Below are 13951 nucleotides of genomic sequence, written 5' to 3' on the forward strand. Positions count from 1 at the left end.
AGAACCATCTTTACCCCCTCAATAAGGTTTCACAGATTTCTGCATCTCTTTACTTTGATTTTTAATCACTTTTCTGCAGTCAGTGCATGATTGTTCTACGCTTTCCTTGCAACAGATGGAAAGCTGAAATGACAACTAGAAATGGAAAGGACTAACACACAATTAAGGAGGTATTTAAAGAGAAGTAGCTTGACAGGATTTGGCAAAGAAAATCAGCCAGCCTGGTCCTTGTTTTGGGGCAAATTAATAAAAATTAGCTCTAAAATAAGTTTATAGAGAAATCTCATCTGAAAAGCAAGGCCACTTCAATCTTATTAACTTTTTATTTGCTTCCTTTTTCTACTTCTCAGCACAGGTTGCAGAGGAACATTTGATTAATTTGTGCTGTCTGCAAGTCAGGCTTTTAACCCCTTGGAAAGCTCAAAACACTTGAAAAGCTCACAGCCTTAAAAGGGATTGTCAAAGGGAACTTCAACCAAATAGAGGTCAACAATCTAAGGGTTGTTTTGGCTTTTCCAGGGAAAACTGATGCTCAGTGTGGGCTGGTTACAGGGACTCAGTTCAACCCCTGTCCTTGCTGCTGGGATTGGGGACAACAGCACAAGCACACTTGGAAAAATCCTGGTTCCTGCAAGAAAAATGGATTTGCAGGAGGAGAAGCTGCTGCTTGGCTGTCCCAGGGCTCCTCAGCAGCACCTTGGAGACAAAAGGGCCAGGAGGTTCTGGTAGGTCCATCCTGTGGAGTTCTCATCTCTTAAAACATAAACTGCTTCCACACATGGAATTCTTAGGAATGAGTGAGTTCAGAGGAGGCACCAAGATGATCAGAGGGATGGAAAAGCTCTGCTGGGGGGGAAGGATGGGAGAGCTGGGATTGTTCAGCCTGGAGAAGGGAAGGATCGAGAGTGATCTAATTGTGGCCTTCCAGTACCTGGAGGAGCCAACAAGAAAGATGGAGAGACTATTTCCAAGGGTCTGGAGTGACAGGACAAGGGGAATGGCTTCAAACTGACAGAGGGAAGGGCTGGATGGGATATTGGGAAGAAATCCCTCCCTGGGAGGGTGGGCAGGCCCTGGCACAGGTGCCCTGAGAAGCTGTGGCTGCCCCAGCTCTGAGAGTGTCCAAAGCCAGGTTGGAGCAACCTGGGCTGGTGGAAGGTGTCCCTGCCCATGGTAAGGACATTGGGGCAAAATCATCTTTAAGGTCCCTTCCAACCCAACCCATTCCATCACTCTCTGATGTCACACAGACAAAAATAAAATGCCTTTTTGCTGTGTATCAGCTGTGAATGTGCAGCTCCACCCAATGCTGTAACCTGGAGTCAGGTCTCACCTCAAACTGCTGTTGAGGAATATAATCTTTGTTCTGGTTTTCCCTCCCCTTCCCACACCTCCTGCCCCTGTTTCAAGCTGCAACCAAGTGAGCTTCACTCAGAGTGTAGTTTTTTCTTCCTCCTTTCCTTGGGAACACAAAGAAACCACCAGATACAGTGAAAAAAGAAAACCAACAGATTCACAAATTCACAATCTGACTAAAAAATCCCTAAGGTGCAAACTGAAGAGAACCAACATTTCTCCTTGGGGAACAGTGTTAGAAACCCCCAGTTTTATAAAAGACAAACTCTTACTTTCCAAGGGCAAAGCATTCCAGTCTCACATCCGAGCCCTTCGCCGCGTCCGTCGTCTCCGGGAAATGCACCTCAATCTTGGGTTCATACTCGCCCATCACACCTGTAGGACACCAAAACAGCTCACTCCAGGTGTGCCCCACACCTGCCTGGTACAGCAGAATGCCAGTGGAAAAGGAAGGGTGGCACCAATCACATCGGAGCCTCTTGTTCATCAATCAACACAGGATGGAGGGGATTCAACTTTCCCGGTGGAATTCAACCTTCTGGGTGGAATTCAACCTTATGCTGGAAATTTCTGGGTAATCTCAAAGTTCTCTACATTTAGGAGTTGAAGAACATGACTTTGTACAAGCTCTATGTGTCAAAAAAAAGTGTTTGTGGTTAAGGTTTTAGTGATAATTTCGGGTTCACACCTCTTGCTAAGAGGTGCTCACAAGCAGTGCCTTTAACGTCAGTCACTGCTCAGGACAATAAATAGATGCTGAGTGCAGGAGAATTAAAAAACTCCAACTCCAAAATACTTGCAAAACTTTTCAAACTTCTTGAAAACACCCAAATGTGAGCTGGAGACTCGAGAAAGGCTGATGTGGTTGGATGGAATTATCACATTTAAAGAAAAAAAAAGCTCTGATAAAGTCCAGCTAATCCAGTTTCAATTTGGGGGCGTTTAATTTTGCAGCAGATTTGGGATTAACTTTGGAAACTAAACTTTGAGCTGAACTTCTGTGTCTTTTCTGCATCTTGCAGAGGGACTCATGGCAGCAGCAGGGGTGAATATAAAGCAGGTATTTCCCTGCATGGTGCCTTTGCCCAGATCCCACACTAAAGCTGAACCAGTTCTTATTTTATAATTAATAAAGATCTGGGTAATATCACACACATAATTTCCTCTCATGCTGCAGCTTTGGACCCAATCCAGAGGCCACCAAAGTGAATGGGAGAAGATAAAGGGACTGCCAGAAGGAGTCTGAGAAAAGGAATAGTGGGATGAGAAAGGAAAAAAAAACAGTCAGAAAAGATCTTAAGCATTTACAATCACAGTTTGTACCAAATTATTAACTTTTGAGCTGGGGAATTCCCCCTTTGGTTGTTACAGACCAGCAGAGTCTCATAGGGAAGTTCTGGCCAGGTGGGGGTTGGTCTCTTCTCCCAGGCACTCAGCAATAGGACAAGGGGGCACGATGGGCTCAAGCTCTGCCAGGGGAAATTGAAGTTGGAGAGCAGAAAAAACTTCTTTGCAGAGAGAGTGCTCAGGGATTGGAATGGGCTGCCCAGAGAGAGGGTGGATTCCCCATCCCTGGAGGTTTTTTCAGCTGAGCTTGGCCATGGCACTGAGTGCCATGATCTGGTAAAGGGACTGGAGTTGGACCAAGGGTTGGACTTGATGATCTCAGAGGTCTCTTCCAATCCAACTGAGAAGAGAAGAGCAACAAGGCTGGAGAAGGGACTGGAGCACAAGTGCTGTGGGGAGAGGCTGAGGGAGCTGGGGGTGTTCAGCCTGGAGAAGAGGAGGCTCAGAGGTGACCTCAGCACTGTCTGGAACTGCCTGAAGGGAAGTTCTGGCCAGGTGGGGGTTGGTCTCTTCTCCCAGGCACTCAGCAATAGGACAAGGGGGCACGATGGGCTCAAGCTCTGCCAGGGGAAATTGAAGTTGGAGAGCAGAAAAAACTTCTTTGCAGAGAGAGTGCTCAGGGATTGGAATGGGCTGCCCAGAGAGGGGGTGGATTCCCCATCCCTGGAGGTTTTTCAGCTGAGCTTGGCCGTGGCACTGAGTGCCATGATCTGGTAAAGGGACTGGAGTTGGACCAAGGGTTGGACTCGATGATCTCGGAGGTCTTTTCCAACCCAATCCATTCTATGATTCTGTGATTCTATGATTCTATAGTGCAAGAATTATTCTATAATGCACAGCTGAGTTTTATTTATCCTGGAAATCCAACTCCACACAGACTCCTGTTGCTGATTGTGGCAACTGCTTTGCAAACGGGCTGAGAATATTGAAATTTAGGTGGGCAAACTCACAGAACAAACTTTGGGGAAAGATTTCCCAAGTCTGTACCCCTCACATTTAATTACAAGTGTTGCCAGGGAGCTCTTTGTGCTTGTGCAGGTGAGTTTCTCCCTTCAGTGACTCACTTTGGAGCAACTCTCTGAGATTTGCCATCTGAGCTGTGGCTGGATTACATTTTTCCAAAGCTTTGTCGGATTTAAACCTCAACACAGACACGAGATGAGAAATATTCATCTGCCCTGTGACATCCTCTTGCTGGTTTCAGTGACACTGAGTGCTGTTGTCTCTGCCTGTTTTATCTGAACAGCTCCAGTGTCACTCCAGCAGCTGCTGTGGCATCGTGTCCTGCAGCACAGCCTTTCCTGGTACCTCCAGGGGGGATGTCCAGGGGTGGGAATTCCCAACAACTGGAGGACCATTGACATAAGAGTTGGACTCGATGATCCTTGTGGGTCCCTTCCAACTTAGAATAGTCTGGGATTCTGGGATTCTGGGACCACTTGGCTTTGTGCTGCTGCTGCTGCTGCCTTAAAATAGGAGAAATAATTCTCTGGACTATTTTTGAGCATGAAAAGGCAAAAAGCACAGAAGGGTGCACAGGAATGTTTTGCACACCCTGAGCTGCACAGGCTTTACAACTTTATACCATCATCTAATCCCAGTATTCAGCTTCCAATCACAGTATTTGGACATCACCTCATTTCTATATCCACTTCCAAACCCATCCCTCCCACAGCAACTCCCTCATCACATCCTTGACACACCTCTTGAATTTGAGTCAGAGATCCCCATAAAAACCCCAATTTTCATCTTCTCCTCCTCTTCCTCATCTCCTTGGATGCAGGACCACACCTTCTGGAGAGGCTCCAAGGCTCTGGAGTGGCTTTGGCCACTCCTGTCAGGTGTGATGCCTCTTTCTCAGAAGGTTTTGACCGACAGAAAACCCTCTCCCTTGTTCTGTGTAAGACTCAGCCCAGATGATGATGTCCCCCATAAGGGGCTCACAGAAGATGATTTTGGGTGGCAGAGCCCCCTCTCCCTTACCATCCCTGCGCAGGGTGAGGGGCGTGGGAGGCCCCCATGCCCTCTGCTGGGCATCCCCATTGGTCACCACACAGGTGTAGTTGCCCTCGTCCCACGGCTCCACCTTGGCCAGGTACAGGTTCCCCGTCTGCTGCGACACGAAGCGGCGACCGTCCCCCTCAAGGGCCAGGGTGGCATTGTTGAAGCTCCACGTGTAGGACAAGCCTAGGACACACCAGAGACACGTCACCCAGCCCTGGCAGTGCCACCTGCTTCCCCGAGGAAGGAGGCACCGTGGGGCAAAGCGCTGGGCATGCACGTTGGCAAAGGCAAGGGAAGCAGCGCTCGAGTTTTAAGCTCATTTCAAGCCACGTCAGGAGGTCACAGAAGGTTTTGTGCCTCTTTTTGTGCTGCTTTTTATGTCCCTGTTTCTGAGCAGGGATGGCAGAGCTCCAATGGCAGGAGAAAGCTGCTTTGGGGAACAATTTCTGTTTGTAACAATGAAAATCCAGAGGGCAAATTGCTGGGCAGTGCCAGAGCTCCTTTCCTCACTCTCAATATGGAAAAAGGGAACTGGGGAAATGGAGCTTCAGCATTAGATTTTCATGAAGGGGGAACTCACTGCACACAAGTGTTTTGGAGATTACTTAATATTTGGTCTTATTGCACATTTGATGATTGCAAATTTCCTTGTCTTCCCTCCTTAATTCTGCTCCACAATTCTTGTCCTGTTTTCACTACCTTTCTACCACCTTTTTTCATTCAATGCAAACATTAATAATGTAAATCCATAGTCCTGGTAACTTCAAACTGATTTATTTGACTCTCCCACCCTGGAAAGGCAGATATTCCTGGGAATTTGCCATCCAAGGACTGTGTTTCTGGGAAGGAGTTCTTGGGCAGGACTTGGGCACTGAGGAGCAGGTTCAGAGCTCACCCTGTGTGAGAACATCCAAGGAGTCCTGCCAGCCCTGCCCTGCTGCTCCTCCACATCCACCAGCAGGAGCAGGGCTGGAATTCTGCCTTTTATAAGCCACAGTAAATCAGAACTTTCAAAATCTACCAGTTTAGCTTTCCTTAATTAAATGCATAATTCATAAGCCAACAGTGCTCTGCCAACAGCTTCATTTTTCCACCTTTCCCCCATCAACAGCCCCATTTGGAAAGGATTATTTACAGTCCTTTCCCCCCCTCAGCTCCAGCATGGGAACAGGATGGTAATAAGGCTGCAAACTCCAGTAGTTTTGTGGAATTTTTTGTTATCAGCTTCCAACATTTAAGGAGTCTCATTAGAAATGATGCATCTCCAGGGAACAATCAATGACACTTTCTATATTTGGCTAAATCCTCCAATAGGCTCTGCTTTATTCCAGCTTAATGCTGAACTTCTTTGTGGTCTCCAGTAAACCTGAAAGAGGCAACAATTAATCCCAGTGTAGCACAACATGTGTGCACTTGTGCATGTGCTCACACACAAGACTGGGCTGGAGCACAAGCCCTATGGGGTCCTCTTAAACACCTCCAGGGACAGAGAATCCACCATGTCTTGATCCAACCTCACTGTGATCAGTTCTGTGCCCAGACTCTTGTGTGCCCAGACAGTTGTGTGCCCAGACTGTGTGCCCAGACAGTTGTGTGCCCAGACTCTTGTGTGCCCAGAGAGTTGTGTGCCCAGACTGTGTGTTCAGACAGTTGTGTGCCCAGACTGTGTGCCCAGACTGTGTGCCCAGACTCTTGTGTGCCCAGACTGTTCTGTGCCCAGACAGTTGTGTGCCCAGACTGTTCTGTGCCCAGACTGTTGTGTGCCCAGACTCTTGTGTGCCCAGACTGTGTGCCCAGATTCTTGTGTGCCCAGACTGTGTGCCCAGACTGTTGTGTGCCCAGACTCTTGTGTGCCCAGACAGTTGTGTGCCCAGACTGTTCTGTGCCCAGACTGTTGTGTGCCCAGACTCTTGTGTGCCCAGACTGTGTGCCCAGATTCTTGTGTGCCCAGACTGTGTGCCCAGACTGTTGTGTGCCCAGACAGTTGTGTGCCCAGACAGTTGTGTGCCCAGACTGTTGTGTGCCCAGACAGTTGTGTGCCCAGACTCTTGTGTGCCCAGACTCTTGTGTGCCCAGACTCTTGTGTGCCCAGACAGTTGTGTGCCCAGACTGTGTGCCCAGACTGTTGTGTGCCCAGACTCTTGTGTGCCCGGACTGTTGTGTGCCCAGACTGTGTGCCCAGACTGTTCTGTGCCCAGACTCTTGTGTGCCCAGACTGTGTGCCCAGACAGTTGTGTGCCCAGACTCTTGTGTGCCCAGACAGTTGCGTGCCCAGAGAGTTGTGTGCCCAGAGAGTTGTGTGCCCAGACTGTGTGCCCAGACTGTTGTGTGCCCAGAGAGTTGTGTGCCCAGACAGTTGTGTGCCCAGACTGTTCTGTGCCCAGACTGTTGTGTGCCCAGACTGTTGTGTGCCCAGACAGTTGTGTCCCCAGACTGTTCTGTGCCCAGACCCTTGTGTGCCCAGACTCTTGTGTGCCCAGACCCTTGTGTGCCCAGAGAGTTGTGTGCCCAGACTGTTCTGTGCCCAGACTGTGTGCCCGGACTGTTGTGTGCCCAGACTGTGTGCCCAGACTGTGTGCCCAGACTGTGTGCCCAGACTGTTCTGTGCCCAGACTCTTGTGTGCCCAGACTGTTCTGTGCCCAGACTGTGTGCCCAGACTGTGTGCCCAGACTCTTGTGTGCCCAGACTGTTGTGTGCCCAGACCCTTGTGTGCCCAGACTGTGTGCCCAGACTGTGTGCCCAGACTGTGTGCCCAGACTCTTGTGTGCCCAGACTGTGTGCCCAGACTCTTGTGTGCCCAGACTGTGTGCCCAGACCCTTGTGTGCCCAGACTCTTGTGTGCCCAGACTGTGTGCCCAGACTGTGTGCCCAGACCCTTGTGTGCCCAGACTCTTGTGTGCCCAGACTCTTGTGTGCCCAGACTGTGTGCCCAGACTGTGTGCCCAGACTCTTGTGTGCCCAGACTCTTGTGTGCCCAGACTGTTGTGTGCCCAGACCCTTGTGTGCCCAGACTGTGTGCCCAGACTGTGTGCCCAGACTGTGTGCCCAGACTCTTGTGTGCCCAGACTGTGTGCCCAGACTCTTGTGTGCCCAGACTGTGTGCCCAGACCCTTGTGTGCCCAGACTCTTGTGTGCCCAGACTGTGTGCCCAGACTGTGTGCCCAGACCCTTGTGTGCCCAGACTCTTGTGTGCCCAGACTCTTGTGTGCCCAGACTGTGTGCCCAGACTGTGTGCCCAGACTCTTGTGTGCCCAGACTCTTGTGTGCCCAGACTGTTGTGTGCCCAGACCCTTGTGTGCCCAGACTGTGTGCCCAGACTGTGTGCCCAGACTGTGTGCCCAGACTCTTGTGTGCCCAGACTGTGTGCCCAGACTCTTGTGTGCCCAGACTCTTGTGTGCCCAGACTGTGTGCCCAGACTGTGTGCCCAGACTGTTGTGTGCCCAGACTGCTGTGTGCCCAGACTGTGTGCCCAGACTCTTGTGTGCCCCAACTGTTGTGTGCCCAGACTGTGTGCCCAGACTGTGTGCCCCAACTGTTGTGTGCCCAGACTGCGGCCCAGATTTCCACAACATCTAACAAGAAACTGGAGGGAATTTAAAATGTGAGATAATGAGGAAAAGCCCTTTTGAGGTGCCAGAGTTCTGGTGGTGGCATTTCCAGTCCTGACCCACTCTCACAGGGCAATCCCTGTGCCAGCCAAGACACCAAGTGGATTCTCAGGAAAGATCTTTAAAAGATCTTGTTTTATGGAATGAAAAATCAGATTCCTGCTGTAGGACGTGGTGATGCAGCTGAATCCTCAGTGCAGGACAGAGTACAAAAAATATATTAATTTTATGCAATGCAGACATTCTTTAGGAGGTCAATCTGTGAATTAATTAATCAGCAGAAGAAAACCAGACCTTTTCTGTCCTGATTTCAGTTCTCAGGGGGCTCAGTTGGGTTCCTTTTCTGAAGTTTCTGGGTCTCTGCCTATCTCAGCTCCACCATTGCTTCAGGGCTTAGTGATGAATTTTCCCATTAATTGGGAACAAGCAGAGGCTCCTCCTTGTCCCATCTCAACCCTTTTTTTTCCCCAGTGCCAGGGGTATAAAAACTGCCCCATCCCAACTGCTCCATCCTCACCCATCCCCAGGCCCCTCATTCAGCCCCCCCAAACTCTGCAGAAACCCCAAGTTTCATTGACCTCAGAGGGAGTTGGATGAAATCTCAAGAGAAAGGAACTAAACTTTGCAGATGGAACATTTTTTTTTCCTTTTTTTTTAAGACACAATACCAGCAATCCCTTCCACAGGATCTTAGAAAGTTAAGGGACTCCATCAACAGGCAACAGAGCAGAAAATCCAAAGCTGCACTAAAAAAAGAAGTGACTATAACTTAAATTTCTCCATTTGGGGTCTATTTGAATAATTCAAGTTGTGGCAGATCCATTCAATGGAGAAAAAGAAAGGAGCAAAAGTCCCATATTATCATTTTAGGGCACACCTTTAGTAACCCCAAACATTTTGGGGGGCTTTTTTCTTCTATTTAATTTCCTTTTTTTTTGTTTTTTTTTTTTGGCTGGAACTTTCCCTCTGGAGTAACCACTTTTCATACTTTGTTGAAGATGCCTGGAGCAAGTTTTCCTGTCCAGATGGATCATCCCAATTTTCCCATTGCTCTTTTCCCTCTGGGATGTTTTAGAGACATAAATATGTGAGGTGGAGCTGCCCAGGGGGACAGAGAAGGTGCTGGGGAAGGGAAACCTTGAAGGGCTGTTGACTGAGAACTGTGAGTGGAGAAAACCACGTCGGAGTTGCTTTCATTTAGTCCAAGATCATGGGACCAAATTTCCATTTTTTTTTTTTAAATTTTCTTTCCATTAATTTTGAAGGGAATTGTTTGCAGTAAAAGTTCAGCTGATTCCAAAGACACAGAAACTGTGACTTACCCCTGGGCTACAAAAAAATTCTGATTTGTACCCAGAGAGAATCCCCTCTGACACCTGAGAAGAATCTCCCTGGTGTCTGGACCTATAAAAAATGACACTAAAATATCAGAAACTGTCAAAAGTTTCAGGATCTTTTTTTTTCTTATTTTTCTTTTTTTTTTTGTCTTTTCTAATCTTGTTTTGTCTTTTTTCCCTGTTTTTTTCTCTTTTTTCCTGTTTTGTCCTTTTTTCTTCTTTTGTCATTTTTTCTTGTTGTCTCTTTTTTCTTCTTTTCTCTTTTTTCCTTGTTTTCTCTTTTTTCCTTGTTTTCTCTTTTTTTCTTGTTTTCTCTCTTTTTCTTGGCCTTTTTTCCTGTTCTTTTTTCTTCTTGTCTTTTTTCTTATTTTGTCTTTTTTTTCTTGTTTTGTCCTTTTTCCTTGTTTTGTCCTTTTTTCTTGTTTTCTCTTTTTTCTTGTTTTCTCCCTTTTTTCTTTTTTTGTTTTTTCCCCGTTCTCTCTTTTTTCTTTTTCTTTCTTGTTTCATCTTTTTTCTTGTTTTCTCTTTTATTTCTTCTTTTCTCTTTTATTTCTCCTTTTCTCTTTTTTCTTGTTTTCTCTTTTATTTCTTCTCTTCTCTTTTATTTCTTGTTTTCTCTTTTTTCTTGTTTCGCCTTTTTTCTTGTTTTCTTTTTTCTTGTTTTCTCTTTTTCCTTGTTTTCTCTTTTTTCTTGTTTTCTCTTTTTTCTTTTTTTTGTCTTTTTTCCCTTGTTCTGTCTTTTTTTTCTTTTTCCTTGTTTCATCTCCTTTTTCTTGTTTTGTATTTTTTTTCTTGTTTTCTCTTTTATTTCTCCTTTTCTCTTATTTTCTTGTTTTCTCTTTTTACTTGTTTTCTCTTTTTTCCTTGTTTTCTCTTTTTTCCTTGTTTTCTCCCTTTATTCTTTTTTTTGTCTTTTTTCCCTTGTTCTGTCTTTTTTATTTTTTCTTGTTTCATCTCCTTTTTCTTGTTTTGTCTTTTTTTTCTTGTTTTGTCTTTTTTTCTTGTTTTCTCTTTTATTTCTCCTTTTCTCTTTTATTTCTTCTTTTCTCTTTTTTCCTTTTCTCTTTTTTCTTGTTTTGTCTTTTTTCTTGTTTTCTCTTTTTTTTTGTTTTTTCTTTTTTCTTTTTTTTAGTCTTTTTTCCCTTGTTCTGCCTTTTTTCTTTTTTTTCTTGTTTCATCTCCTTTTTCTTGTTTTGTCTTTTTTTTCTTGTTTTCTCTTTTATTTCTTGTTTTCTCTTTTATTTCTCCTTTTCTCTTTTTTCTTGTTTTCTTGTTTTTCTTGTTTTCTCTTATTTTCTTGTTTTCTCTTTTTTCTTGTTTTCTCCCTTTATTCTTTTTTTTTTCTTTTTTCCCTTGTTCTGTCTTTTTTCTTTTTTTTCTTGTTTCATCTCCTTTTTCTTGTTTTCTCTTTTATTTCTCCTTTTCTCTTATTTTCTTGTTTTCTCTTTTTTCTTGTTTTCTCTTTTTTCTTGTTTTCTCTTTTTTCCTTGTTTTCTCCCTTTATTCTTTTTTTTTGTCTTTTTTCCCTTGTTCTGTCTTTTTTTATTTTTTCTTGTTTCATCTCCTTTTTCTTGTTTTGTCTTTTTTTTCTTGTTTTGTCTTTTTTTCTTGTTTTGTCTTTTTTTTCTTGTTTTTTATTTCTTGTTTTCTCTTTTATTTCTTGTTTTCTCTTTTTTCTTTTTTTTTGTCTTTTTCCCTTGTTCTGTCTTTTTTCTTTTTTTTCTTGTTTCATTTCCTTTTTCTTGTTTTGTCTTTTTTTCTTGTTTTCTCTTTTATTTCTTGTTTTCTCTTTTATTTCTCCTTTTCTCTTTTTTTTTGTTTTCTCTTTTTTCTTGTTTTCTCTTTTTTCTTGTTTTCTCTTTTTTCTTGTTTTCTCCCCTTTTTCTTTTTTTTGGTCTTTTTTCCCTTGTTCTGTCTTTTTTCTTTTTTTTCTTGTTTCATCTCCTTTTTCTTGTTTTGTCTTTTTTTTTCTTGTTTTCTCTTTTATTTCTTGTTTTTTTATTTCTCCTTTTCTCTTATTTTCTTGTTTTCTCTTTTTTCTTGTTTTGTCTTTTTTCCTGTTTTCTCTTTTTTTCTTGTTTTCTCCCTTTATTCTTTTTTTTGTCTTTTTCCCCTTGTTCTGTTTTTTTATTTTTTATTGTTTCATCTCCTTTTTCTTGTTTTCTCTTTTATTTCTTCTTTTCTCTTTTATTTCTTCTTTTCTCTCTTTTCTTGTTTTCTCTTTTTCCTTGTTTTCTCTTTTTTCTTGTTTTCTCTTTTTTCTTGTCTCATCTTTTTTCTTTTTTTTCCCTATTTTTATCTTTTTCCCCTTATTTACCTTTTCCCTTTTAAACTTTATTTTCTAGCTGACTAATACACCCTTTATTCCCTCTTTAACTGCAATAACTCCTTTCTCTCCTAGAATCAAAAATAACTTCTCAATGATAAGAAACCAAACCCAAGCAGCACATTTTCCTTGTCACCCACATTGGAAAGCTGAGTTTAATTACACACAACCTTGAAATATTTGAAATATTTTGGATCCTGGGCAGTACTTAAACAGCTCAGTGTCTTGTTTTTGGTTTTGTTTTTTTTCTGTCTCTTCTAAAGCCAGAGGAAGCAGGTACAGATTTTTTCAGGGTTTTTTACTCACTGTATCTTATTACAAAATAAATATATTAATATCAACTGCTCTTCAGAGGTTTTCTGTCTTCCTCCCAGTCATTCCATTATGAAGGCAACTCTTTCCCTGCTGCTGTGGCTTCTCTTCCACATTCCTTGACATGGAATTCCTGCCCTGGAAGCACAGCCAGCGATCCTTTCTCCTCCACCTCTTGGGAGTCAGAGACAAAGGGGTTCAATTATTAAAAAAAATTTAAATATAAAATCCTTTCCAATAAAAAACATCTTCCTGAGACTCAGCAGAGGTTACACCACGGACTTGCTCCTCTTGCTGTATCATTTTAGATCCCAAACACGGAGTTTGGGGATGACAAAGGAGCTCGGGTTGTGTTCTCTGCTGAGTTGTTATTTCAGATAATCCCCTTTTTTTCCAGGGCTCTTGGTCAGCAGCTCCCACCCCCAGCTGAAGGCCCTCTGTGCTCCAGGCTCTGCTCCTGCACAGCACCTTGGCAGCTCAATGAATCAGGGGGGAACTCACCTGTTAACTCCTTATTTGTTCTACTCCTTCCTCTATTTGTCAAATCATAATTTTACCCCACGGCAGAAGGCAAACATTGAGTTCACTGCCTCAAGGATGGATGGGTTGTCTTTCTGTCTGTCCCACTGAGACATTTCAGAAACTCTCTCAAGCTTTTTTCTGCCCTTAAGGACCAGGTTTCACTTCATCTCCTTGATTATATTCTCCTTTCATCTGGCTATAAACACCCAGGGAAGTGGCAGTTCCTCTCCCTGCAGGACTTGAGGGCTTTAAATTGATTGATGGGCTTCTCTCCCTCTCTGATGTGCTGCATCCTCTTCATAGATCACCATTTACCTTCTCCTGGGAATTTCTCTTAGAACTGTTTCTTTAAGAAGAATTGAGGATTGCTCAGAGCAGGATTTTGGCAGATGGAAAAGTGCAGCTCCTTGGGGGGGTTTGGTCAGTGCCCAAAGCAGGATATAAGTCATCAAAAAACTGGTGATTTTTTAAGTCCAGGACAAGACAATTTGATAACTCTATTATTGATATTTCCCCTTGATTAATATACATTTGTTATTCCAGGTTTTCAATCCTCTGTGAGGAAAATATAGTTCTTACTCCAGACTTCAAGATTGGAAACAGAAAATACAGTTCTTACTCCAGACTTCAAGATTTGAAAGAGAAGACACAGTTCTTAGTCCAGACCTCAAGACTGGAAACAGAAAACTCAGTTCTTACTCCAGAAATCAAGATTTGAAACAGAAAACTCAGTTCTTACTCCAGAGTTCAAGATTTGAAGCAGAAAACTCAGTTCTTACTCCAGAAATCAAGACTAGAAAACTCAGTTCTTACTCCAGACTTCGAGATTTGAAGCAGAAAACTCAGTTCTTACTCCAGACATCAAGATTTGAAACAGAAAACTCAGTTCTTACTCCAGAGTTCAAGATTTGAAGCAGAAAACTCAGTTCTTACTCCAGAAATCAAGATTAGAAGCAGAAAACTCAGTTCTTACTCCAGACTTCAAGATTAGAAAACTCAGTTCTTACTCCAGAAATCAAGATTAGAAAACTCAGTTCTTACTCCAGACTTCGAGATTTGAAGCAGAAAACTCAGTTCTTACTCCAGAAATCAAGATTAGAAAACTCAGTTCTTACTCCAGAAATCAAGATTAGAAAA

The 13951-nt window shown here is 43.7% G+C and overlaps 1 protein-coding gene across 1 annotated transcript in view; it reads right to left on the bottom strand.

The window, feature by feature from the left end:
- The window catches only part of LOC139669196 (contactin-6-like), a 112037-nt gene that overhangs the window by 64954 nt on the left and 33132 nt on the right, over positions 1-13951 (bottom strand). Inside the window, exons 6-7 of the mRNA XM_071549644.1 lie at positions 4687-4890; positions 1629-1731 (exon numbers count right to left, since the gene is read on the bottom strand). Coding sequence (XP_071405745.1) covers positions 1629-1731; positions 4687-4890 — 307 coding nt within the window. The remainder of the gene's footprint in view (positions 1-1628; positions 1732-4686; positions 4891-13951) is intronic.

This window comes from Pithys albifrons, chromosome 3 (assembly GCF_047495875.1).
Source record: "Pithys albifrons albifrons isolate INPA30051 chromosome 3, PitAlb_v1, whole genome shotgun sequence".
Taxonomy (NCBI): Eukaryota; Metazoa; Chordata; class Aves; order Passeriformes; family Thamnophilidae; genus Pithys; species Pithys albifrons.